The sequence below is a fragment of the Echinops telfairi genome, unplaced genomic scaffold (assembly GCF_000313985.2).
Source record: "Echinops telfairi isolate 266 unplaced genomic scaffold, ASM31398v2 ScPeMD7_7469;HRSCAF=8507_1, whole genome shotgun sequence".
Taxonomy (NCBI): domain Eukaryota; kingdom Metazoa; phylum Chordata; class Mammalia; order Afrosoricida; family Tenrecidae; genus Echinops; species Echinops telfairi.
In genome coordinates, this window is record NW_022111373.1 from 11252826 (window position 1) to 11279197 (window position 26372).

Below are 26372 nucleotides of genomic sequence, written 5' to 3' on the forward strand. Positions count from 1 at the left end.
TAAAAAAAAAACCTCATATGTGTATAGGACAGAGTTTTATATAAAGGGTAATTGTACATTAGGAAAGCATCCCAACCCTGTCCAGATCAAATCCATAAGTCCAATATTAGCCCACATGTCTGACACCATTCTACACAGTTCTCTTCAGACTCATGAAACACATGCAATGACACTGAGTACAGGAAGATCACAGGCCAGTGGACCCCTTCATTCTTAATCCTCTCAAGTCCCAAATTGGCACCAGATTATGTAACTACCATCGTTGTAGTATGTTGGTTAATTTCTTGATTGTTGTTTTCATGAGCATTGATTGTGTATCCAAGCAAAATGAAATCCTTGACAACTTCATACTTTTCTCTGTTTATCAATATGTCCATTAGTCGAGCTTTGAAGATTTTGCTACAGTTTATTTTTATCGTTTACTTATTAGGTAGACTGAAAAGCATATAGCTTGGTGGGTGTTATGTCCATGTAATTATTGAAAATATATTAATGTACTTTTCTCTTTTGCACTTCATTTACACATGATCTTCCTTCCACCCATCAGTCCATTGCATTGTGGTGGCTTGTGTGTTGCTACAAAGTTGAAATATATGACAGCAACATTTTAAATACCAGCAGGGTCACCAATGTTACACAAGGTTCAGTGGAACATCCTTACTAATACAGACTAGAAAGAAAGGTTTGGAAATATACTCCAAAAATTAGGCAATGAGAATTTTATGTCATTTTTGTTTGTTTGTTTGTTTTTGTTCTTTTGCGTGGGCACATCATAAAGAGGAATTAATCACTGTAAGAAGAAATCTGAGGTCAGCAATGAAATCCCTCCTGCCACATCATCTTCTGAATCCAGCTTAAATTTCTGGCAGCTCCCTCTTAAAACACTGCTATATTGGACAGTGTAACTTATGACAAAACTATAATAATTTATGGATTATGAAGGGTTCATAGGGGATGGGGGAGGGGGAAAATGAGCAACTGATATTAAGGGGTAAAGTAGAAGGCAAATGTTTTGTTTTTATTTTATTGTTTTATTAGGGGCTCATATGACTCTTATCACAATCCATACATACATCAATTGTGTAAAGCACATTTGTACATTCATTGCCCTCGTCATTCTCAAAACATTTGCTCTCCACTTAAGCCCCTTGCATCAGGTCCTCATTTTTCCCCCCTCCCCCCCCCTCGTGAGCCCTTGATAATTTATAAATTATTATTTTGTCATATCTTGTCCTGTCCGACGTCTACCTTCACCCACTTTTCTGTTGTCCGTCCCCCAGGGAGGAGGTCACATATAGATCCTTGTAATCGGCTCCCTCTTTCCAACCCACTTTCCCTCTACCCTCCCAGTATCGCCACTCACACCACTGGTCCTGTAGGGCTCATCCACCCTGGATTCCCTGTGTTAAAGGCAAATGTTTAGAGAATGATGAGGGCAACAAATGTACGTATGTGTTTGACACAATGGATGTATGTATGGGTTGTGATAAGAATTGTACGGGCCCCCAATAAAATAATTAAAAAAACACTGCTATAGCTGTTGTTGAATTATCTTCAGGAAAATTTTACTTGCATGTGACAATAATGAATGCTATTCAATAATTTTCAGATTTGTTTAGGTCATCATTCTTTGGAATGGGCCCAAATAGAGACCTTTGTCAGTCATTTGGCCAGGTAGTTCTCTTCCAAATTTACTGGTGTAGATACGAGAGTACTTCCAATGCTTCATCAACTGGTTAGAACGTTTCATTTGGCATTCTGTCAATATTTGGAGCTTTGTTTCGACTTATGCCTTCAGTACAGCTCAGGCTTCTTCAGTACTGTCCACTCTTGATCATATACCATCTCTTGAAGGATTTGAATGTCATCCAGTTCTTGGTACGGTGAATCTGCATATTCCTTTTATTCTTTAGTTGCTTTTGGAATTGCGCAATATATTGCCCAGAGAATCCTTTAATTCCAGGCTTAAATTACTTAGCTCTGTAAGCTTCAGATATGCTAAAACTATGTTTCTTTTTGACTTTCTGACCCCACATTTTCACATTTCATTAAATAATTCGACTTCTCAGGCTGCCCTTTGAAATTTTCTGCTCAGATGTTTTTACTTCATCTTCCATTTGTCCAAATGCATGTTTCAGAGTCTTTTCTGATACTGGACATTGTTTTTTTCTTTCTTTCCTGTCTTTTTAAAACTCTTTTGATTTCTTCATGTATGATGTTTTTAAAACCCCACAGCGCATCAGGTCTGTCAGTAGTATTTAGTGCATTAAATCTCTTCTTGAGATGTCCTCAAAATTTAGTTGGGATGTATGCAAGATTGTATTTTTGTTTTCACGAACTTGTTTTCAATTTCTTCCGCTTCAACCTGAACTTTAGTATGAGTAGTTGATGTGCTGGGCCACAGGCTGACCCTGACCTTGTTTCAGATATGGAGTTTCTCCCTTGCCTCTCTCCATAACTAGGTTCAGTTTGATTTCTGCATGTTCTGCCTGGTGAAATCCATGTGCATTGTGTCGTTTATGTTGTAGACAAAAGGATATCTGCAGTGAAGAAGTAGCTGGTTGTGCAAAGTTCCATCACGAGGTCTATAGCACAATTTCTTTCCCCAAGGCCACATGTTCCAACTACTGTTCCTTTATCTTTGTTTCCAACGTTTGGATTCCAATCACCAACTATCAATGCACCGTGACTACATTTTAATCAATTTGTAGAAATCGTCAATTTCTTCATCACTAGCTTGCTAGGCTGGTGATTCAATTGGAATAATAGTAATTCAATTGGAATAATAGTGATTCAATTGGAATAACTATTTTCCTTTATAGGCATATATACTCTCCTATGACAAACAGCATGGTATTCCAAGACTTGTCTTGAATTTTTCTTTTGAAAAATGAATGTAATACACTTTCTTTTGAATTTGTCAATTAGGCATATCAACTCTACACTTACCTCATTCAAAAGGCCAATACTATGACATTTCAGCTCACTAATGCCTAGGATATTTATCTTTATGCTTTCCATTTCATTTTTGATGATTTCCTATTTTCGTAGCTTCATACTTTGTACATGCTATATTCTAATTACTAAAGGGAGTTTGCAGATGTTTCTTCTCACTTTGAGTTGTGCCCTGAAACTTTACTCTATCAACATTAAGGTCCACTCTACTTTGAGGCGGCAGCTCTTCCACGCTGTATGTTGCATGCTTTCCAACCTTAGGGGCTCAACTTCCAGCACTTTGTTTGACAATGTTTCCAGTGGCAGCTGTTGATATAAGGGGCCATAGTCGGTTCCAACCCATAACAACCCTACGAACATTTTCTGATCCTGCACCATCCACACAATTGTTCCTATTCTTGAGTCCATTGTTGCAAACAAGGTGTCAATCCATCTCCTTGAGAGCCTTCCCTTCCTTTACTGCCCCTCTACTTTACCTAGCAAGATGGCCTTCTCCAGTGAATGATCTCTCCTGACAACATGTCCAAAATATGTAAGATGAACTCTCACTATCCTTGCCTCTAAGGAGCACTCTTGCCAGGCTTCCTCCAAAACAGATCAGTTTGTCCTTTAGCAGTCCAAGATTGTGTTAGTCTGGGTAGACTAGAGAAACAAATTCATGGACACACATATGTGTATAAGAAAGAGATTTATATACAAGAGCAACTGAACATTGAGAAAACATCCCAACCCAGTCCATTCCAAAGTCATAAGTCTGATAGTAGCCTATATGTCTGACAGCAATCCATAAAGTCCTCTTCAGACTCACGAAACACATGCAATGATGCCAAGTGCACAGTGATCACAGGTCAGTGGCTGCAAAGTCAGTGGTGGTAGAAGCATCTCAGCGCTGGCAGGGGTCTCCACATGGCCATTCCAGTTCCCAGGGCTGCATCAGGGTAGGTCCATGTGGCATCTCCTCAGAGATGCCTCACAGGAAGTCAGCCTTGTCAGTAAAAAGTTTCCAAGTGAGTGAACTGAGAGAGATAGGTGTCTTCTGCCTCTAAGGAGGAAGTTCCAGATTTCACAGACTTCTCAGAAGGCCATGTCCACAGAAGTCTCATTGGCTATTTCCAAATTGACAGCCTAGACTCCACCCCTATAGTCTTAATCCTTAAATTGCCACCAGATTAGGTGACTGCCACAATGGTACTTTCAATATTCTTTTCCAGCACCACAATACATTTGCATGTCAGTGGCTAATACCTCAGAAATGGATAGCCTAAGCCGTGTTGGCAATCTGTTCTGGGTCTGAAAGTTCTTTTGAAGCCTGTTCACCATGGGTGATACTTCCAATACCTGAAAGACCAGTGCCATAGCTTCCAGCATCACAGCAGCATATAAACAATGATAGTAGGACAAACTGATAGAAGAGTTATACCCACTACACCAGTAGTTCTCAACCTTCTTAATGCCGTGGCCCTTTAGCACAGTTCCTCATGTTGTGCTGACCCCCAACCATAAAATTATTTTTGTTGCTACTTCATAGCTGTCATTTTGCTACTGTTATGAATCGGGCGACCCCTATGAAAGGGTGGTTGGACCCCCAAAGGGGTCACGACCCACAGGTTGATAACTGCTTCACTACACAGCTACAGATTGTTGCCACACCTCAAGCTTCCAAAACCAAAAACCAATTCCACTGCTGCCATGTCATTTCTGACTTAGCAGAGCTTCTAAACCTATAGATATCTATGAGAGCAGATAGTCCTCTACATCTTCCTCCTGGGGATGCTTGCTGGTTTTGCAACACTGATCTTGCAGTTGGAAACTCAGTGCTTACCCCGAAGCAGCACTACCCGAGGTTGGTTTCTGTTGTTGATGAGTCCCTACTAGTTGGTTCCCACTGCTGGCTACCCTATACACAACAAAACAAAACATTGCCAGGCCCTGTGCGATCTGAACTATTGCTGTTATGTTTGAGTTCACTGTTGCAGCTACCGTGGCCATCCGTGTTGTGAGGGGCTTTGTCTTTTTCACTAAGCATCTGCTTTACTAAACACAAAGTCCTTTGCTAGGGATTGGTCACTCCTGAGAAGCCAACACTTAGGATGTGCACACTTGTGGCTCCACTGCAGATTAAGTTGAGAGTTCTCCACTATATTGGAACTCACTGAACCTCAATACATTCCTGACTTTCAAGACAGATAGTCTTTTCTGCATATCCTAGTGTCAATTTACTCTCACCATGTGCTTGTCATCTTGTTCCTCAACGTTTTCAAAGACTTTTGGCACGCGGTCTCAATCTTGCCTCCGCCTCGCATCAATTCTGTATTCAAGGGGCAGAGTTTCAAGAACCGTGTGGGGGAAGCCTTGCTGCTGCCCACTCTCGTCTTTCGTCTCTGCTTCACCTGTCCGTGACTGAGGCCCCACTTCTATCACTTGGTCTAACATAGCTAATTGTGAGACACTATTTCATACACATAGTAGTAAATTCTTTGGGCTTTCTTCCTGCACTTAGCTTCTCAGCATTTCTGTTGCGTCCATGACTCATGAGCTCGTGCCTGCTTCGACCTCTTGGTGGGGAGAAAGCAGGTACCGAAGTATCCATTCAGTAGATAAGACACAGGAAAGGAAGCCGGGGATCAGAAATAAACTGTTGAGTGTGCATTGGAAGCTCTGAGGAGGGCATGAACAACCAGGATCAGGAACCAGAAGGACCACGCTGATTCCATGTTCTATGTGGTTCCTTAGCCCTGGCCAGTCCTGTGTTGATTTATGTCATTTGTGGCAAGTTCCAATTTCTTTAGAAATTTCAGAAGGAAAACAGGTCAATTTAATTAAAGAGTCTGAATTTTGGAGAGGTGAACCACAGTTTACGAAATAATTTAAGTCCCCTTTCCTGCTCTTTCTCTAGGTAAGTGATTGAAACTGTGGGAAACATAGTTCATCTTGCTCTAACATTCTATCCTTTAAGCCTATTACTTTGATCTCTTAGATATACATGTATATCTCTTTCCATTGTTTCAAGAAAGTTCAATTTCATTAATAATTTGGATGTGTTTTAACAATTAGGTCCCTAATTTCAAACAGTGTTTTAACAATCGATTAAATGGACTTACCTTGTCTGACATGGTTGCTCATTACATCTTCGAATCTGTGGTTCCGGTTTGGTTAAGTGTTTGCATTTCTTGTTGTCCACGATGCTGTTGTTTTTGTTCATAATTTTTGTGCATGATACTGTTGTCTTTCTTTCTCCTGAAAAGAGCCAACACAGATCATGAAATGCTATCGCATCTTCATCTAATGGATTTATGTCCATGTAATAAATATGCCTTCAGGTAATGCTAGCCTATGTCTTCATGTAATGCATACTGTTGTCTCTCTTCTCCTGAAAAGAGCCAATAAATAGATAAGGAACTGTCATCAGATGTCTATATGTAATGGATTTATTAGGTGTACATAAGTTTTGTTAAAATCTGCACAGGTATTTAAAACTAATTTAAGTAAACTTAATCAGGAAGATATTTATAATTTTATGGGACAAAATGTGTCTTGGGTTTACAAAAATGAGTGGAGAAAAGAAATGGGATATTTGTATTATGACACGAGTAAGACAACAGAGGCTCATAAAGTATTAATGGAAAAAGTCATTGTAAAGGACCATAGCCATCTTTTAGCAATGATGTGGTTATAAGCTGTATTTAGATAACATATCAGCAATGTGCTTTCACTTGTGGGGTTTCCTTAAACATGAGTGCACATTTTATCATAGAGTTAAACATTATTGCTCTGTCATGGGCTACGGAAATCAAGCTTTATTTTGCAGAAAATTCAGAGCTTTACAATTCCGCATCTGATAACACACAATGTTCTAGAAATCCTCATTTCCTAATGATGGTAACATTGTCTTAGATATGTCTGCTCTAACCTTTCACGGGGTATGATAAAGTCTGGATACAGTGTTTTCCCTTAGGAGGTAAATTATTTGTGTGATGTGTTTTGCTTTCAGTGAAAGTAGTACAGAGAAATAACTGCTTTTAATAATTTTGGAGTGTCTTAAAATTTTTCTTTTACTCTTATTTGACTAGAGGATAGGAAGAGACAATAGGCTGGCCAACTATAAAGCAAACATCCTAGGTTTAAGATTTTTCCTTGATTTCACTCTCACTACTTATAAGATGCTGACCACAAAATTACTACATAAATGTGTGGATCAACTAACAATCATTTCTGTCCTGAATGCACACTGAAGCCAGTTGAACCTTCAATTGTATCTTCCAACAGAGACGGTGCCAGTTGACAAAATCATTGCCTAGTCAAATGTAATTTATTCTGTACAATTCACTAAAGATAACAGAATGCTAGGTAGGCCACGCACTCCTTCCGTTGAGGCCGTGCTTTCCACCGGAACCCCTCAGAACGTTCGGAGTGTGCCCTGTCGCGGTGTGCCACCAAGCTGATTCTGCCTCACTGCAGCCCTAGGGGGCAGGAGAGTGGCCCAATGGAGTTCTCCAGCTCATAATAGTCTAGGTTGCAATATAGGTTTTAACGTGAACAGATTATCAGATTGTTCCTCTCCCTCAGGTATGATGGTGCCTTCTAAATGAGAAACGTGCTGTCAGCATCTGTGCACTTAGCCACTGGGCCCTCAAGCCTCCTTTGGGGTCATCAACGGAGAGGACCCCCAAATTAGGAATCAATGGGATTATTAAAAGGTGCTGTTCACTGTGGATGGATGAGCAAACTATCATGTCCTGTAGACAGTTAATTCAAACCAGTGATTCTTTCTCCATTTGGAGGCCACCCTGCAATAGGACATATGAGTTGGCAAATGGAGTCTGGATTAGATTGTAGTAGTCCTCTCAGTCAAACACTGTATTCAGTGCACCGTCTATTTAACTGAATGCAAAAGCACACCCTGAAAAGCGTTATAATCTGAACTGTTCAGTTTGTGTAACAATGCAACCTAGTGCTACATTGTACAAGAAAGTCAGCTTTGGAGTCCCCAGGGCTGCCAGGAAAGCCTTTGGTGGGATTCTGTATAAGAACGTGAGGTGTGGTATCAGACTTAATCATACTAGTGCTTAATACACAGCAACTTCAAACTGTTTTCAAATAGAGAATCAGAAATCACTTAGCATGCTTATGCTGTTATCAAACAGAGAAAACTGACCTCATAAGTTACTTAAATGCCAGAATATTTGGAACATATTTTTGGTCAAACTCCTCCTGAATTCTTATGCTTTAGGCAATCCTTTATGTTCTAATGCATATAGTAAATAGATACTATACACATTACAAATAATGCTAGTATAATTTATAAGTAATGCTAATATATAGCTAAAAGGATTAAAATAAATATTTATTTTATGTAATATAAATGTTAACTTTAAGACCTAATTAAGAGCCTTCATAGTCATGGAGCTATTTTATAGAATAGATGCAGCTGTCTAAACTGATTTAAAAATGGCTCTGTGCTAACTGCAACACACACAAAATGCCACAGAGACATTATCCAGAAAGAATTGGCTAAACATTATGTCATCAAAACACAAATCTCTTCACATTAATTATGCTGAAGTGTTTTCATTTCTTCAGAAAATGTCTGTCCTTAGCCCAGAACCTTGACTAACAGAACAATTATCTGAAAGAATAAGTACGGGCCTATCAAAGGGGATAGAGTTAACAGCACCGGTCGTTCAGCGGTGGTGTAGGCAGAAGGTATGAGAATAGAAATAGGAATCATTCTCTAGGAGCCTCTCATCGTATTTTCTTGGCAGACAGTAGAAGCTTGTCCATGGTTTCTTTCTTTCTTTCAATTTCATTGAACAAAACCCAACAGAATGAGGGCGAAAAACAGCTCAACTGCATACATACATTATGTCAATGAAAATATAACTAAGATCTTAAATCCACATGGAAATGTTATTGCTTGTTTTTTTTATATAGCTTAATGTCCCAGCCAACACAGGACATTTCTATTTTAGCATCTGATAGCAGCATTTACAATATATCCAGTACTGTGGAGCCTATGATGAAAAGAGAGTGCTGAAGAAACTGGCCCCCTGCCTGAATCATGAGTAGCTGAAAGTCGTTGACAGAGAATTGCGTGCTCCATAGCAATTAGCTTCACCTTTGGGTCATTCCCTTTAAATCAGTCATGGGAAAATCTATTTGGATGTTTTGAATACAATTCTAAATAAAACAAAATAACCATAATGGATGCATTTCTTTACCCAAATTGGGAAAAATCTAAAAATTAGGGTGATTTTTATTTACTCCTTGTTCTGACGATGCTGCCAAATAGGCAATGGACTGCTAATCTCAAGGCCGATGGTTCAAACCTTTCAGCCACGTTGTTGGAGAAAGAATGCTCTCTGTTCCCACAAGGAAACCCTATGGAAGGTCATTAGGAGTTGGAATCCCAACAGTGGGTTTGGTTTTTGTTTTTACTTAACTCTTTGTGCACTGAGGACATTAAGTACAGATTAAGCATTATGGTAGTCATGAGGGAGAGGAGAGAGGGCTTTCTACTCCTATAGAGAGTTACAGCCTCAGAAATGCACAGGGGCAGCTTCTACCCTGTACTAAGGTCATTGTGAGGAGGATTCCACTCACTAGCAGTGAATCTTTGAATTAGAGACACTATATTTAACGTGTCTTTTGATTTTTCGTTAAAGAGCTGCTTACATTTTTCTATCCTCATAAAATGGCTATTTTCAATATACATAACTCTCTCTTACTTGGTGGATCACATTTTTAAAACTTGCATTGTACATGTTCATCCACATTCTTGGATATGGGCTCCGTGTTTCAGCATGCACTACTTAAATTCTCTCTGTATTACTGGAGTTCTATAAGACTGTGTATATAAATACACATAAAGTTTAAATTTATTATTTTATTTCAAATGTTTATTCAATTTTTAATTGAAATGCAATGACTAATAAGTATCTTAACCAAAAGTAAATATGGCTTGATAAGGATAGAGACTTTTCTCTGAGCACTTCTTAGAACTGCATAAAATGCTGACTATTTTAAGTAGACTTTTTTTTAAAGTTGAACAATTTCTAAAATCCCATCTTATCATTAACTTGTTAGCCATTCTTTTTACATTTCTGTAAAATAGTTTCCCCTCAAGGTTTCCCCCTAGTATTAAAATGACTATTTCATTTTATGAAGGAAAATGATTTTTTTGCATTTCTCACAGACCTCATATAAAATCCAATCTGAATTTGCTATTTCCTTGAATATAAATAATGTAATGCGATGATATAACTTAGAGATTAAATTGAATGTGAGTGATAATATAATACGCGTGGACCTTCATGTAATGGTCAATCATAGGAAAATGCTGTCTAAGAAAAAGACAATGAATGGATTATCATTTAGGTATTACAAATTCAGTTTATAGAGAGTTTATGTTTTTTGGGGAAATATTTTGTATTATTAAAATATACATAAGACAATGGAGTGAAAATTCTGGAAAATATGTATTTTGTTGCATTTTCTCTCATTAATGACATTTAGTTTCATCCCCACAACTTTTTTGATACATACACAATCCACCTAAATGACAGAAAAGAGAACCCTTAAACATGTTCTCTCTTGCCAAACAACTTAAAGGGGCTTTAACGAGGTATGGTTAAATCTATATACAGAGATGTTACCTTTAACTTGGATCCAAAGGCATGGATGCATCTTTATAACCTGTACTTTGGAAAGTCATGTCTAGCAGATATAAAATTACAATATTTACAGGATTTGGACTACTTTGATAAACCAAAAATGTTGCTTCTTTTTTTCCTCTTTTCTTCCCGTGTATCTATTTAGGATCCTCAAAAAGCATGCTAAACTCTTTTGTGTTTTGAAAAAGTTATTTAATGTTGGCATTCTCTGTCTCTGCTTATTTTCACTAATTATCATGCCAAATAACCAAGCCAAGCCAGTTGCCATCGGGTTGATTCAGACTCGCAAATAAGGTTTTCAGTGACTGATATTTGGAAGTAGACAGTTAGGAATTTGGGGATGAACTTGAACCACCAATCTTTTGATTAGTAGCAAAAAGCTCAACTCTTTGTGCCAGCCAGTGTCTTCATTCACCCACTAGAACCAAACAAATTCTAGAGTAGTGCAGTTAATATTGATTCCACATATCATATATAATGGTATACCACCCATGTTTCTGAAAACCAAGATCACACAACACAGATCTATTATGTAAAGGATTTTACAGCAAATAGAACCACACTGCTGAGTTAGAAAACAACTTAAAATCAAACAAACAAACCCGATATTCCATCAAATGGTAAAAGGTTTCAAAACTCCATACAAAGTGAACATTAATTTTCAAAAAAAATTCAAGCAGTTTCAATATAAAACATATTTGACGGACAATGCTAAAATCCAAAGGGATATATCCATTCAATTTTAAACTGGAAAAATTCACTAGAGAACAGAATTATTATTGAGTATTTAGAGCTAATTTTCCTCTTAAAGAATATTCTTAGGTTTTTGGTGTTTGGTAATAGCTATTATTAATAATTCATTAGAAAGTGAATCATAAATTGATTTTAACTTGGATTACCACTTTACAACTTTAGTTTTAATACTAAGTAATACTGAATTTGTATATTTCCAATTGTTATTTTATACTATGTGAATCATATATTAATTAAATATATATAGTTTGAAATACAGACTTAAAATCATATAATTAAAAGTTAGCAATATTAGCTATTGTTTTCACATTTATCTTTCCTAGTTATTGTTCACAACATGATATCACAAAATTTGAAGGATGAAAACTTATCAAACACTGAAATTTAATAGTACTTTAAAAAGCTTTATTTGGTCCTATTATTATTCTCCTGAAAAATGTAATGGTGATATTATTATTCCACTTTGCTGTTGAGATATATTTTGCATGAATCTGTTTCCAATGTTCTGTGCTTTGAATTTACTCTTACTTAATTCATGAGTATGCTGAAAGATTACAAATTCAGAAATGATGCGATTCTTGAAATCCTGTCCATCCACTCTATTTATGAACTGCAAAAAACATTGTCTAAAAGCCCAGAAATTGTTTGGCATTGCAATAATATGTACCACATTAACATAGTCGGCGATAATTGAAAACTTTTGAATAAACACAGTGGTACAGGAGAGATCTGTTCACGAGCAAATCATACAGGAATTGGGTTTAAAAAATAGAATTATTTTACAAAATAGGCTATTTGAAATAAAAATAAGGACATATCTAAATTCTTATTGAACGGAACACAAAACATCTCTTTGAATTGATAGAAAACTTCAATAATTTTTAAAAGAGATGCTCTATTTTATGGAAACAAGTGAAGACCAAGTCTTGTACACCTGCTCAGGAGCCCCAGTATTTACCCTGATAATGGCAAGATCAGCTGTTAAACCCCCAGTTGCACCTTAGGAGGAAGATGAATCCGTCTACTTCCACAAAGAATTTCAGTCTTGGAAACTGTTAGTAGTAATTCTATACTTTCCTATTCTATCTTAAATATTCTGAGATAGAACTGATGTGATGACAATGGGTTTGATAAGCCTGCTTTTTATGTGGGTCAAGAGAGCTGAATTATTCCACTTTGAGTGAATCCCTCTTAGATCAGCAGGAAATAAACATCTAGAGGTTTTCATCTCCCAGCAATGAAGCCCTAGGTACTCTCGTGGCCTGGCAAGGAAGCACTGAGGTGTTCCATGGGCCATCAATGGGGTCTCCAGTCATCCTCATGTCCCCACAAGGACACCAATGGCTGGCCCCATACCTTGGGAAGTTAAAATCAACTATTCTCACATGACCCAGCAGTCCTTTCAACATTAATAGCTGTACAATGGTTCTGTGGAAACAGCAGTCCTCATACACACACAAAAGAAAAATAGGCTTAAATAATTCAAAAACACCGAGATACAAAGAAATATTCTGAAGAAAAGGCCCTGCAACTACCAGAGAGAGAGAGAGAGAGAGAGAGAAAGATTTCAGAGAATGGGGACAATATCCCTGCTCAGAGCAGCCAATGCACAGAGCGAACCATAGGGTGGACCCCACCACAAGACATGAGGTCCTTCACTGACAAATAGCACTATGGGGAGAAACACTGGAGACACAGTGCTGGGAATTGTGCCCGATCTGACCCCACCACACTGGGATGAAACACTAAGGGCATACAACAGAGCAGCAAAGGGAGCAAAGCAATGAAATCCCTGGGGAATACCAAAAAATAGCCATTGGGGCCAGGGAGTGCCACCCCATCAGATTCAACTGGGAAACACTCCTAAAGGTCAATAAACAAACTATTTATAGGCTTTTCTTTTTTGTCATTGTTGTTTTGCTCTATCTTGTTTTTCTGTTTATTATTGTCTCTGCATGTCTATCTAGATAAGATAGGTGGGATAAACAATACAGAGGAGAAAACAATGGGACTCCAGTTCCGGTTCCGGGGGTGGGACATGGGAGAAGAGGGGGCATGGGAAATGAAGGAGGTGTCAAGAAACCCAGGGACCAGGAAACAACCAGTGATCAAAAGTTGATGGCGAGGAGGGCATAGAATGCCTGGTGGGGTTTGATCAATGAAAATGTAGCCGAGAGGAATTACTTAAACCTGAATGGAGGCTGAATGTGATAGTGGGACAAGAGGAAAGTAATACAGAAATAGAGGAAAGAACTAGGAGGTAAAGGACATTTACAGAGGTCTAAATACAGGTATGTACATATGTAAACCTATTTATATATAATGATAGAGAAGTAGATCTATGTACATATATTTATATTTTAAGTATTAAGGTAGCAGATGGACATTGGGCCTCTACTCAAGTACTCCCTCAATGCAACTGTTCTAATAACACAGCATTCTGTGATGCTCACCTTCCTGACATGATTGGTGATGACAAAATGAATGCATAAGCAAATGTGAGGAAAGCTGATGATACCTGGCTATCAGGGGATATAGCATCTGGGGTCTTAAAGGCTTGAGGATAAACAAGTGGCCACCTAGCTGAGAAGCAACAAAGCCCACATAGAAGAAGCAAACCAGCTTGTGTGATCATGAGGTGTCAATGAGATCAGGTATCAGGCATCAAAGACCCAGAACAAAATATCATGTCAATGTGAATGAGGTGGAGTGTGGAGTGGAGACTCAAAGTCCATCTGTAGACAATTGGACACTCCCTGATCCAGTTAGAGTGCAATGAAACATACAACTTTCCTCTAGTTCTTTAATGCCCCCCCCCCACCCACTATCATGACCCCAAGTGTGCCTTATAAATCCGGCTAAGAGCACACAACACAGGAAATCCAGGATAGATAAGCCCCTCAGGACCAATACTGAGAGTAGCAATACCAGGAGGGGGAGGGGAAGGTGGGGGCAGAAAAGAGGAACCGATCACAGTGATCTACAAATAACCCCTCCCAGGAGGAAAGACAAAAGTAAAATGGGTGAAGGGACACAGTAATCTATGTATGACATGAATATTTTTTAATAAATTATCAAGGGTTCATGAGGGAGAGAGGGTATTAGAGGGGGAAATGAGCTGATACCAAGGGCTCAAGTAGAAAGAAAATATTTTAAAAATGATGATGGCAACATATGTACAAATGTGCTCGACACAATAGATGTATGTATAGATTGTGGTAAGAGCTGTATGAGCCCCCAATGAAATGATTAAAAGAGAGAGAGAGAGAGAGAAATACATCTCTACAAATAGAAAAACTAGAAACCCTACCCAATATAGAGTTCTAGAAGATCAATAATAAGGAAAAAATCTAGGTAAAAGAGTAGAGTAATAGAATCGAAGATATATAAAGCTGAATTTGTGAGCTTGAAGACAACTAACAAGAGAAGTGACCAATAAAAAGAGCAAAGGAATCCCAAGAAGCCCAAGAATCATGTGGTACACTACGAAAAAGAACAACCCATGTCTCCTTACGGAGTTGAAGAGAAGATTGGACAACAAAGTAGTATAAGCAGGTGACTTCAATTCAGCACCACCAAGGAAAGACAGATCATCAGGATAGCAATAAAGAAAGAAATAAACAACACAATAAACCAATTCAAATTCCTAGACATACGCAGAGCATTCCACCCAATAACAACACTATATGCATTCTTTTCCAGTGTACATGGAACATTCTCTAGAATAAACCATGATAGGTCACAAAGCAAATCTTAATAACAATTTAAATATCTAGATTCTATACTGCATTTTCTCTGATCACGATGCTATAAAACTGTTGTTGTTAGGTGCCATTGAGTCAGTCCTGACCCATAATGATCCTGTGCACACCAGCATGAAACACTACTGGTCCTGCACCATTCTCATAAGTGTTCCTCTGCTTAAGCCCATGGTTGGCGGCCACTGTGTTAATCCATCTTCTTGAGGGCCTTCCTCTTTTATCCCTCTACTTAATCAAGCATGATGCTACTTTACCAAGCATGATGCCCCTCTACTTTAGCAAGCATGATGCTCATCTCCAGGGACTGATCTTTCTGGAAAACATGTCTAGAATATTTGAGGTGAAGTCTTGCTGCCCTTGCCTCTATTGGGTACTCTGGCTGTACTCGTTCCAAGCAGACTTGTTGGTTCTTTTGGCAGTCCATTGTACGGTCAATATTCTTCACCAGCATCATAATTCAAATGCATCAATTCTTCTTTGCTCTTCCTTATTCAATGTCTAAATTTCACATGGATATGAGGTAATTGAAAATACCTTGGCTTGGGTCAGGTGCACCTTAGCCCTCAAAGTAACAGCTCTGCTTTTCCACACGCTAAAGAGGCTTTGTTCAGCAGATTTTCCCAAAGTAATGTGCCATTTGATCTCTTGACTGCTGCTTCCATTAACATTGGTTGTAGAGCCAAGCAAAATGAAATCTTTAATAAATTTAACCTTTTCTCCATTTATCATGTTGTTAGTTATTGGTCCATTTGTCAGGATTCCGGTTTTCTTTACATTGAGTTGGAATCCATACTGAAGGCTGCAATCCTTGATCTTCATCAGTAAGTGCTCCATTCCTCACTTTCAGCAACAAGATTATGTCATCTGCATATTGCAGGTTGCTAATAAGCCTCTGTCTAATATTTTGGCCACATTCTTCTTCATATACACCAGCTTCTCTGATGGTTTGCTGAGCATAAAGATTGAATAAGTATGCTGAAAGGATACAACCTTAATGAACACCTTTCCTGATTTTAAACCATATGGTATTCCCTTGTCTGTTGATACAACTCCCTCTTTATCTACGTACAAGTTCTGCATGAGCACAATGAACTGTTCTGGAATTTCCATTCTTCTCCAGGCAGCTGAATCCTTCTTCCTAGTCTGGAAGCTCCATTGATATCTGTTCAATTTGAAATACCCGCAACATAGCTTACAGACTCACAGCAACACATAAGCCACTACAACCGACAAACTGACGTATAAGCTATACAACATGGCTATAACAGTAGAAATCAACAATAGAACATGAACAAAAGTCAAACTCATGGCAATAGAATAACACACTACTTAAAAATGACTGTAATGGATGAAGTAAGAGACAAGATTTAAAAATTCCTTGAAACAAATGAGAATGAACATACAACATACCAAATCCTTTGGTACACAGCAAAAAGCAATTACTAGAGCACAATTTATAGCATTCAACACACACATGAAAACAGAAAACCCAAGCCTACAATTTAACCCAGCATTTTCAATAACTAGAACAAGAGCAGCAACAACAACTCAACCACTGGTACAAAAGAAGTCATAACGAGCAGAGCAAAAATAAATGAATTGTGTAACAGAAAGAAAAATTCAAGACAAGAATTTTTGGTTCTTTTGAAAAATTAGCATCTTCAGAAACCTCATATGGGGTCACATGGGTAAGAATCACATCAATGGCTATCGATTTTGTTTCAAGGTTTTTTTTGAGCTCTCAAGCCAATATATTTTCAAGCATCTTAAATACATGGGAAAGTTGGATAATGAATAAGGAAGACTGAGGAAGAATTGATGTCTTTAAATTATGGCATCATCAAACACTGTTGGATATGTTATGGATTTCCAGAAGAATGAACAAATCTTTTTTTAAAAGGTGCAGCCCGTAGACTCCTTAGAAGCAATCATGCTGACACTTCATCTCACATACTTCTGGTGTGCTATCATGAGGCACCAACCCCTGAAAGAGACCCTCCAGGGACCAGACCCTGGAAGAGGGTCAGAAAATATGAGAAAGACCATCGAAGAGATGTATTAGCACAATGACTGTAACACTGAACACAAATATGGCTGTGATTTTGAAGATGATACAGGATTAGACAATGTTAGTGTCCTGGTATACACAGGGCTTCAGAACAGACTGGATGATACTCAGGAACTACAACTTTCAGTGGCAATTTATCCCACTGTACCATTAAAACACATTTACCCGTTCCTTTCATTTTATCAATATCTTTTTAACAGCTTTTAATCTGAAACCTCAATCCCTTTTCCAATTTCACTCTTAGGAATATAGCCTTTATGGAGAAAACATGCAACTAAAACTCCTAGATTATGCACTTGTTTACAAATAATTGCTTTTATTACTATTACAAGTGATGGATTATGCCTACTGAAGCCAATACTGCAGCCCATAGCATCTTGGCAATTCAAAACATCAGTCCAGCACTCATTTAATCACTAAATATTTGCTCTATTCTAGAAAATTCACATCAGCAAGAAAGAAAATATAATTTCTCATATATTAAGACAACAAATCTCCTTGGATTCATATTCCCTTCAGGAACTATCTCTGTTTCTTATTTTAGTATCCGTGTTTTGATAGAGTTATTTAGAGCAACTTTTTTGCTAATTCATCTCACTTGCTGTTTACAGTCAAACACACACCATTAAAATTACTTCTGATAATATCGACACTGACTTCCACGGTTTAAGCATCACAAAGAGAATATAAATATATTTCAATATGATAGTCAATTTTCAGTACACTTTGTTTTCGGCTAATTGGTGGCATTAGACACAATCGCCTGTTCTCCATTTCTGGTAATACTTTCTTTCCTTGTTTTCCATGAGAACACTCTCTTGGCTTCTCTCGTGTTGTCAATTACTCCTTTCGATTGGGTTTGTTGGCTTTTCCTTATGTCTTCAAGCCCTAAAGGGTAGACACACAATATTCCAGGAGTTTCTCTCCCTCTCTCTCCCTCTTCCCCCCACCCCCAACACCCATCTTTTTTCACTCCTTTGGTGACTTTTTTCCCCCTGATGTCTAAGTTTTAAATTAACATCCATATATGTAGTGTCTCTAGCTTAGACTCATCCTGAATACCAATGTATGTTCCTGCGTGTTTGATGTCATTACTAGATGTCCGGAAGCCATTTCAAACTTGTGTTGAGAATCAAGTAACCTCTTAACTCTGTTCTACCAACCTTCTTATGTAAATACATGGATGCTTCCTTTGAGAAATTTACTGGTCAAAAAAAAGTCACATCATCCTTGATAACTTGATTTCTCTCATATTCCACATCCAATCTAGCAACACAGTCTATTAGTTCTACTTTCAGAATATATACAGAAGGTGAGCACTCTTTCCACCTCCATCTACATTGCTATGCCTGAGATCGAACCACTCTTCTCTCTTCTGGGTTATTGCTTTAGCCTCCTGACAGACCTTTATATACTTTAACCCTGTTCCTCTATCCAATCTACTTGCAACTCAGAAACGGAAATAACTTTTTAAATCTCTGCATTCAAACACCCAATGATTTTCCATGACTCAGAACAAAGCAAGGCCATGCTAGCAGTCTTGCTATTATTCCAACCTACCAGTTTTATCCCTGCCTCAGGACCTTTGCTTGTCACTCTCCATTCCCAGGTAATCTCATAGATAGTTTAAGCCAAGTTCTTCAAGATATTTGAAGTCAGTGTGACTTTTTCAATGAAGTCTTTTCTGACCACCATATTTAAAATCTCTCCGAATTTCACAACACCTATCTATTTTCCTTCCTTGCTTTATTTTTGGCCAGATTTCTTATTACAATTTGATATGATAATATGTAACTAACTTATGTGCTTATTTTCTGTCTGGACTTTTCCCAGACATTGACATCTCATCTGTCCCAGTCTTGGTGCATCCTTGCTCATACATACTGCAGCAACGTTTACGCTACACCTATTAATAGTTTCTTTGCCCCCCACCTCCAAAAATATATTTCATTTATTTGCCAAAATCACATTACCTTAAAATATTATATTATAGAAAGTATATTATTTGTAAAATTAAAAATAGTGTTTATTTTGTCTTAGAAGGAGCTTGATACAATGGAGCTTTTGAAATTTTATTATTAAATGGATATGGACAGTCAAATACTATGCTACTGATACAAATGATTACAAATGGAAGATAGGAATTGCATTCTCTTGAACTTTGCCTTAGCATTATGGTTAAACACTTGATTGGGAGCAATGGCAAGCCATCTAACCAGAGGGAATCAATCATTTGTCTCATCTGTGCAATACGAGAATTAAATGTTTATCTCTGGGTACATTTTATGTTGAAGCCATTCTTTTACCTCTTCAACTTCTAATACAAAAACAAAACTGAAAAAAGGATAATTTTAGGATTCCAATATATTCAAAATAGTGTCAAGTTGGTTAAAAATAGTAAACTAATTTGGTTTTGGAAACTAAATATTTTTTCCAAATGTTTTGTATATTCAACCTAAGTATGCAGATAACACAGAAACAAAAACCTGTATTGCTTTTTCAAGTCACCCTTATATTTAATGTAGATGTACAATTCTTGTGAACAGGGATAATGTGAAAGTCAAAACAAATGAGATTCTATCAATGTACTGAAGTCCCTGTTGACCTACACTGGTGTTAAGGTTGTCTTTACAATAAAATGCATTAATATATCTGCAGTGCAATGAATAATCATATTAAGATATGTAAACATACTAAATAATAGTTCTTCACTTCATGTCAGATATTGCCATCAAATAGTTCAGGGCACGTTGTTTAGGCACCAAATGTGTCATACACATACAACACACGCACACACAACTTTTAAAATGTCAATGCTTCCTGGGTTCTGGAATAGAAGAGAGGGGATCTGCCATAATTACCCTTGGGGAAAACAACTGATGTTTTGAAAACATAATTTAAAATGCCTCACCTCCTCCACATGTGGCATCACAATCCTCCCAACCTGTGTGTGTCCACATGAATAAAGGCTCAGGCTCTTTAGAGCTCTGGTTCTCTGGAAGAGGGTCTGATGGAATAGTGTATTCATAGTGAAGACCATAATTCTGATCTTGAAACAGCAGCACCTACAATATATATATACAACGATCCAAGACAGATGAGTGAAATTAGAGCACATTCCATCTAAATGATAAAACTCAAGTTAACGATGCCTTAAAGTTTATATTACATGGTGTTTGTTCATGAACCCTTAATATTTAGTTTGGAAGTGACATTATTGTTTAAAAGTTGAAATGCCATACTTTTTCTTTTTAATTAAAAATGGATCTGAACTTACCTCTAAGCTAAAGAAATCACAATGAAAATCCCACCAGAATAAGGTCAGAGATACCAGATTTTTTTTTTTTTGTCAAGTCCATGGAAAAGGCTATTTCCCATCGCGGGGTGCACGTGTGAGGACTTTGGGTTTTACACAAGTGGGGAGATGCAAGAATGTGTTCTACCTCACTTCAAGATCTGACTCACAAACTAAAACCAAAAGTAGCCTTTATGTAAACAGAAAACATGGATGGGGTGCCCCCGAGGCAGCAGAGGATGAGGAACACAGTCTTGGCAATTTTCTACCCACACGTGTGGGAACATGAAGCAAATTAGAGAAGAATTTATTTTCATATATGCTTACAGTTAACTGAATTTTGGAAAAATTACAGAGTTTTCATTTGCAATATACAAAGTTCCCTATGAAGCTTTAAATAAGTGTTCACTGAGTAAATCAACATGTATGCACAGATATGTGAATACTTTACTGAACCAGGAAGGTGTATGGGACTAGCTGAACTTTGGGCCATGGTGGGCTGGTCCGCAGTGAAACAACATGTCTGTCTGTTTTCCATTGCCCCTGGTGCCAAGCCAGTATCAGAACCTGGCTCATAGTAGGCACTCATAAACATGCTTAAAAAAAACCTGAAAAAGAAAATGTGTTCATTTTTAAATACATTTGAACAAAATTTGTGAAATATGTCATTTCTATGACTGTGAGATTAATGAGAGCAATATATAGACTATAATGTGATATATGGAAATTTATCTCTATCTAAATGTTAAAACTACACTAAATTATTATAGAACTTCATTCATTATTTAACCAGTAACATGACAGATAGAGGCACAGATAATTCAGAATTACCTCATACCATGCCAGAGTGAGGCAGGGGTAGTGTGGGGAATGAGGCTGAGAGCTGGAATTGGCTTGATGGCAATGGATTTAGTTTTTCTGGTTTGGTGGAGAAAAGGAAAAACAAAGGGCCAAGTTTAAGAGTTTGAGCATTGCTATTATATCTTATTTATTTCCTTTTCTCAAAGTATATTCAATATATCAAACATAATGATTAACTCATTGCCACAGAGTCAATTCTGACTCATAGAGACCCTCCGAGACAGAGTAGACTGCCCTGTGGGTTTCTGAGACTAAGGCTTTACAGGAAGAGAAAGTCTCCTCTTTCCCTCACAGCGCAGCTGGTGGTTTCAAAGTGCTGAACTTGGGGTGAGCAGGCAAACATGTAACCTACTATGCCACTGGAGTTCCCTAGAATAACTAAGACATATTTTATTATATTTAAAAAGTAGTGCGATAACTTTACAAATAAAATATGTCAACAATAAGAATAATACCTTTAGACTCACACTTGATGTGTTGGGCATTAGCTTTGAAGATCGTCACATTGCAATTTTGGCTTTAAATATCTGAATTTACTAATATAGGGAACTTTTGGTTAAATGAATTTTAAAGAAAATTGGCTTCCCTTATTTTGGCTATAACCAGACTATTAAATCACTTTCAAATTGATCACATTGGTAAATAACACCAGCTATTTATCCACTTACCTATTAAGTGAAAATATTTTTCCTAATACGTTACCTTGTCATAGAATTTTATATTGTCATTGACTATCTAGTGCCATTTAAAATAAAGAGTTGGCTACAAAACCATTTGCTCTCTCTGAAGCCATTTGAAATTGCCAGCCTTCTTCGCAAGAAGGAAAGTGTGAGAATGTTACAGTCGAGAGGCACAAATTGAAGTATGGCAACAGATGGTATTGCCTTTCAAAATCTGTACCCGAGTTTGATCTGCAATAGTCATTAAAGAAAACATTTTTAGAAGGGTAGTTTCCCTTGGATTACTGAATAAATCCAGGTCATATCTATGGCTCCTTTTAGACACAGTTCACTGACTTTACATATGCTTTGTGCTTCCAGGGAAAACCTTGGTAATTACCAGTTAGATTACAGATTCTGTAGGAAGGAAATGCCTCTGCCCAACATGGAGGTCTGACATATACTATAAGATTTTGAGTTAGAAGCTCAGTGTTGTTCTTTTAAAAAGGTAGTTTGCATTTATATTAGGCAAGAAACCCAATGTCATTGTTTATAGTCATCATTAAAAATGTTTGCTCTTGATAATGCCATTATTCTAAGTGACCCAATTATGGAAGCAACCAGGTATTGATCATACAAAATTGTTTTAATTAATTTTTTTCTCTCCACGTGCTATAATGTCAGAATGGTGGCATTTACACTTAAAATAAAAGAATAAGGTCCAAACAAATTGTGGGGAGATGCACAAAATAATGATTAAAAGTGTATATTTTATTATTTAAAATTCTAATTTCCGCAAACTTTTTGAAGCCCACTCATATACCTCTGTCCCAAGGCTGTAAAGAATTTAGATCTACACTTCATATCAGGAGAGACAGTCGAGAAGAGCATTAACAACGCTGGTGTAATGGTTACTTGTTGGGCTGCTAATGGCAAGGTCAGCAGTTTGAAACTACCAGCCACTCCTCGGGAGGGAGATGAGACTTTCTACTCCCATAGAGAGTTATATCCTTGGGAACCCACAGGGCACTTCTACTATACCCTCGAGGGTTGCTGTGAGTTGGAAATGATTCGATCACTGTAAGTTTGAGAAATCACTGACCGGATGACATGTGCCCATTAATTAGCCTTTTTAATACTTCCTTTGCTGTTGTTGCAGGTTTAAGCTGTAAAATGGAGCTAAAATACAAATTACATGGGATTATTATGAGGATTAAATCTATAATGAATGTAAATTAAATGCTATGATTAGTCATTATAGAACTTTCTTGTACACATTCACATATTGTTAATAGATGTTTGTTTTAGGGGGAAATAAAAAAATCAGACTCTTTGCCATAGTCGGTCTAACTCATGGCAACCCTATGCATTCCAGAGTAGGAGTGAGTGCCCCAGGGTTTCTGGGCTAGAATCTTTATGGACACAAATTACCCAGGCTTCCTTTGGTGAGACTTAGTAGAGTCAAACCACCAACCCTAGTACTCAGATAAGCTTAGGCAAGTGAAAAATATTTGAGGAAACCCGAGACCTCTGTAGGAAAATATGAGGTCCCTTTTTCCCTTCTAATTAACCTATATTTCCAGGCTCTAAGTTCCCTAAAGTACTTTTTTGCCCTTGTCATTATCACAGTTCATAGATTTCAAGATGTAAAGCACATAAAAAACGCCCATCTTTTAAAGGGACGTATAGCAATTCTACTTTAGAAAGAGGTTAGAGAAGGTGGGCTGGGACCATGATTGGCAACGTGAAGCTGATGGCACACTGCTTTCCCTCGCTCCCTCCTACCAGGACGTGTAAAGGTGTTGTGGTAGGGCCTTTGGCAGAAATCTTTTCCCAGAGGCCTCGTCGCAGGTAATGGACCGTCGTTCCCGCTAAATTGAATGCTCCAGAGTGTTCAATCTTCCAGTCACTATTAATAGACTGCTTGCTAGCATCTCGGAGAGCTATAAAGAAGTTCAAAAATGAGTATAAATGAGTCAGCATCATTGATCAATATCTAGTTGATATATTTTGATAAAATAATTCATTCATAAATAGATGTGTCTACACTCTAACATCACATACAACTTTTGAGGTCATGGAGTGTAATTCCTGCTCCGATCCCGGGGTAGATTCCACCAACCCTCCACTCCTCCGATCACAAGGGCACAGCCACAGTTACCTTCACCTCTTCCACCCTTCCTGGCCATTTCATGTCTGTCTCACTTATTTTGCCCTATAACCTCATTTTTGGGCACTTAATTATTTGTTCTTTTTACATGATTGTTTTAAGACTATGAGAAGTTCTATGGGGTAATACTACATCTCATACATACTCCATATTTCCTATGGCATTCAAAAAGTGTGTGATTAAAGAAGGGTGATTATATAACATGTTAGTTAACCGTTTTATTTTGTTTTCCTACATCTGACCACATCTCAGGGAATAATGATAAAGGAATATCCTCTGAAAATGCCCAGCAAAAATGTATTAATGAAGGTGACCAGAGTACAGTATTTTGAATTGATATTCTTGGTAATCAGTATTGCCCAGAAAATGATACACACATGTACTATTAAACTCACACATTTTACTAGCTTAATAACAACCACATATGAAGAATAGTACTATGGGTAGGTGACATTTTTTGTGTATCTTTAGTTTTCACACTTTGTTAGTAGAACTCTTGAATTTGCTTATGACGGAATAATGAAATTGTGCACATTTTATGACCATAGGCAACTAGAAAGTGGGGCACTGACAAAGTACAGTTGGTGTCCCTCAGTACCATCGCTCATGGTGACACTCTCCACTCATCCCCTGGACCTCCTCCTGGACCAGCCCACACAGTCTTTACTACTGATTATTCTCTATATTATATATAGAATCATAAGTTATAATTACAGCTATAAATTACTGAAATGTAACATTTATTAGATGACAGGAATACCAATAATAAAATTGTTTGGTACAATATGTCTGCATTGAATTGCAACATGATTGGTTATGACATTATTAATAACTGAATGGAAGCCTTTTTTATTTTTCGCCTCCTTTTCCTCTTTCAATTCATTCTTAAAAAAAAAAAGAAAAAGAAAAACTATTGGGATAGCTCATGAATACTAATTACCATAATATGTTGAATAGTTCTGTCATTTTGTCTTTTTAACTCCAAGTTTTTGTACATTACGTAATAATACTTTGTTTTCTTGAGATGCCCTTTGAAAGTGTCTGTTCCAGTCTGTTTATTTCATCATTTATTCCCTTTGTTCTGGCTCATTTCAGAATCTCTTCAGATCTTCATATTTATCTTTCTTTCAGGTATTTTTAATGGCCTAATACTTTCTTCATATATGTGTTCCTGTTGTTATCTCATAGCTTGTGATATCAGTCAGTGTTCAGTGACTCAAATCTGTTCTTGAGATGTTCTCAAATTTAGGTGAGATCTATTCAAGGTCAGAGTTTGACTCTAATTGACTTGTTTTCATTTTCAACTTTAAATTGAATGTACATTTGATCAAATGACGGAACTGTCCCACAGTCTCCCCTGGCTTGGTTTTGGATACTGATGCATATCTTCTCCCTTGTCTCTTCCCACAGAGGTAGTAAGTTTGACTCCTGTGTGTCACATGGGGAGAAGCCCATATGCATAGTCCTCATTTCTATTTCTATCAAAGGTATTTGTGATGAAGAAGTTAGCCTTGCAAAATTCAGTCAGGTAATCGCCAACTTGTTTCTGCCCCCATGGCCATAGTTTCTGAGTTCAGTTCCTTCTCCTTTGTCTCCAACTTTTGTATTGCAATGGTCAATAATTATCCATGCTTCTTGATTGCATATTTGATTAATTTTCAACTGAAGTCATTGGTATAATTTCTCAGTTTCTTTATCAATAACTTTATTGGTTGGTGCATAAATTTGAAAAGTTGTATTGACTGTATTTCCTTGTATGCAGATAAGTATTATCTTATCATAAACACAGATCTTGTAATGTTGGCTTTGCTGATGAATGTGATGCCATTAGTCTTGAATTTTTTATTCCTTGCATAACAAACCATATGATTGTCTGATTTAAAATGGCCAATACCAGTCCACTTCAGTTTACTGCTGCGTAGGGTATCGATCTTTATGTGTTCCATTCATTTTTGATGACTATCAATTTTCCAAATTTCAAACTTCACACATTCCAAATTCTGATTATTAATAGATATTTGCAGATATTTCGTCTTATTTTGAATCATGCCCCATCAGCAAACAAAGGTTCGGAAGGTTTTACTCCATCCACTATGGTCAAGTTCACTTATTATGAGTGCCTTCCAACAGGAGTGGCTCATTTCCCAGGAGTATATCAGATACTACTCTGCGGCTATTCA

General features: G+C 37.5%; 1 protein-coding gene across 1 annotated transcript in view; it reads right to left on the reverse strand.

The window, feature by feature from the left end:
* ADAMTS19 (ADAM metallopeptidase with thrombospondin type 1 motif 19) overlaps positions 1 to 26372 on the reverse strand; it is a 208304-nt gene that overhangs the window by 44876 nt on the left and 137056 nt on the right. Inside the window, exons 16-18 of the mRNA XM_045285048.1 lie at positions 23808 to 23965; positions 20119 to 20272; positions 6057 to 6192 (exon numbers count right to left, since the gene is read on the reverse strand). Of these exons, the coding sequence (XP_045140983.1) occupies positions 6057 to 6192; positions 20119 to 20272; positions 23808 to 23965 (448 nt within the window). The remainder of the gene's footprint in view (positions 1 to 6056; positions 6193 to 20118; positions 20273 to 23807; positions 23966 to 26372) is intronic.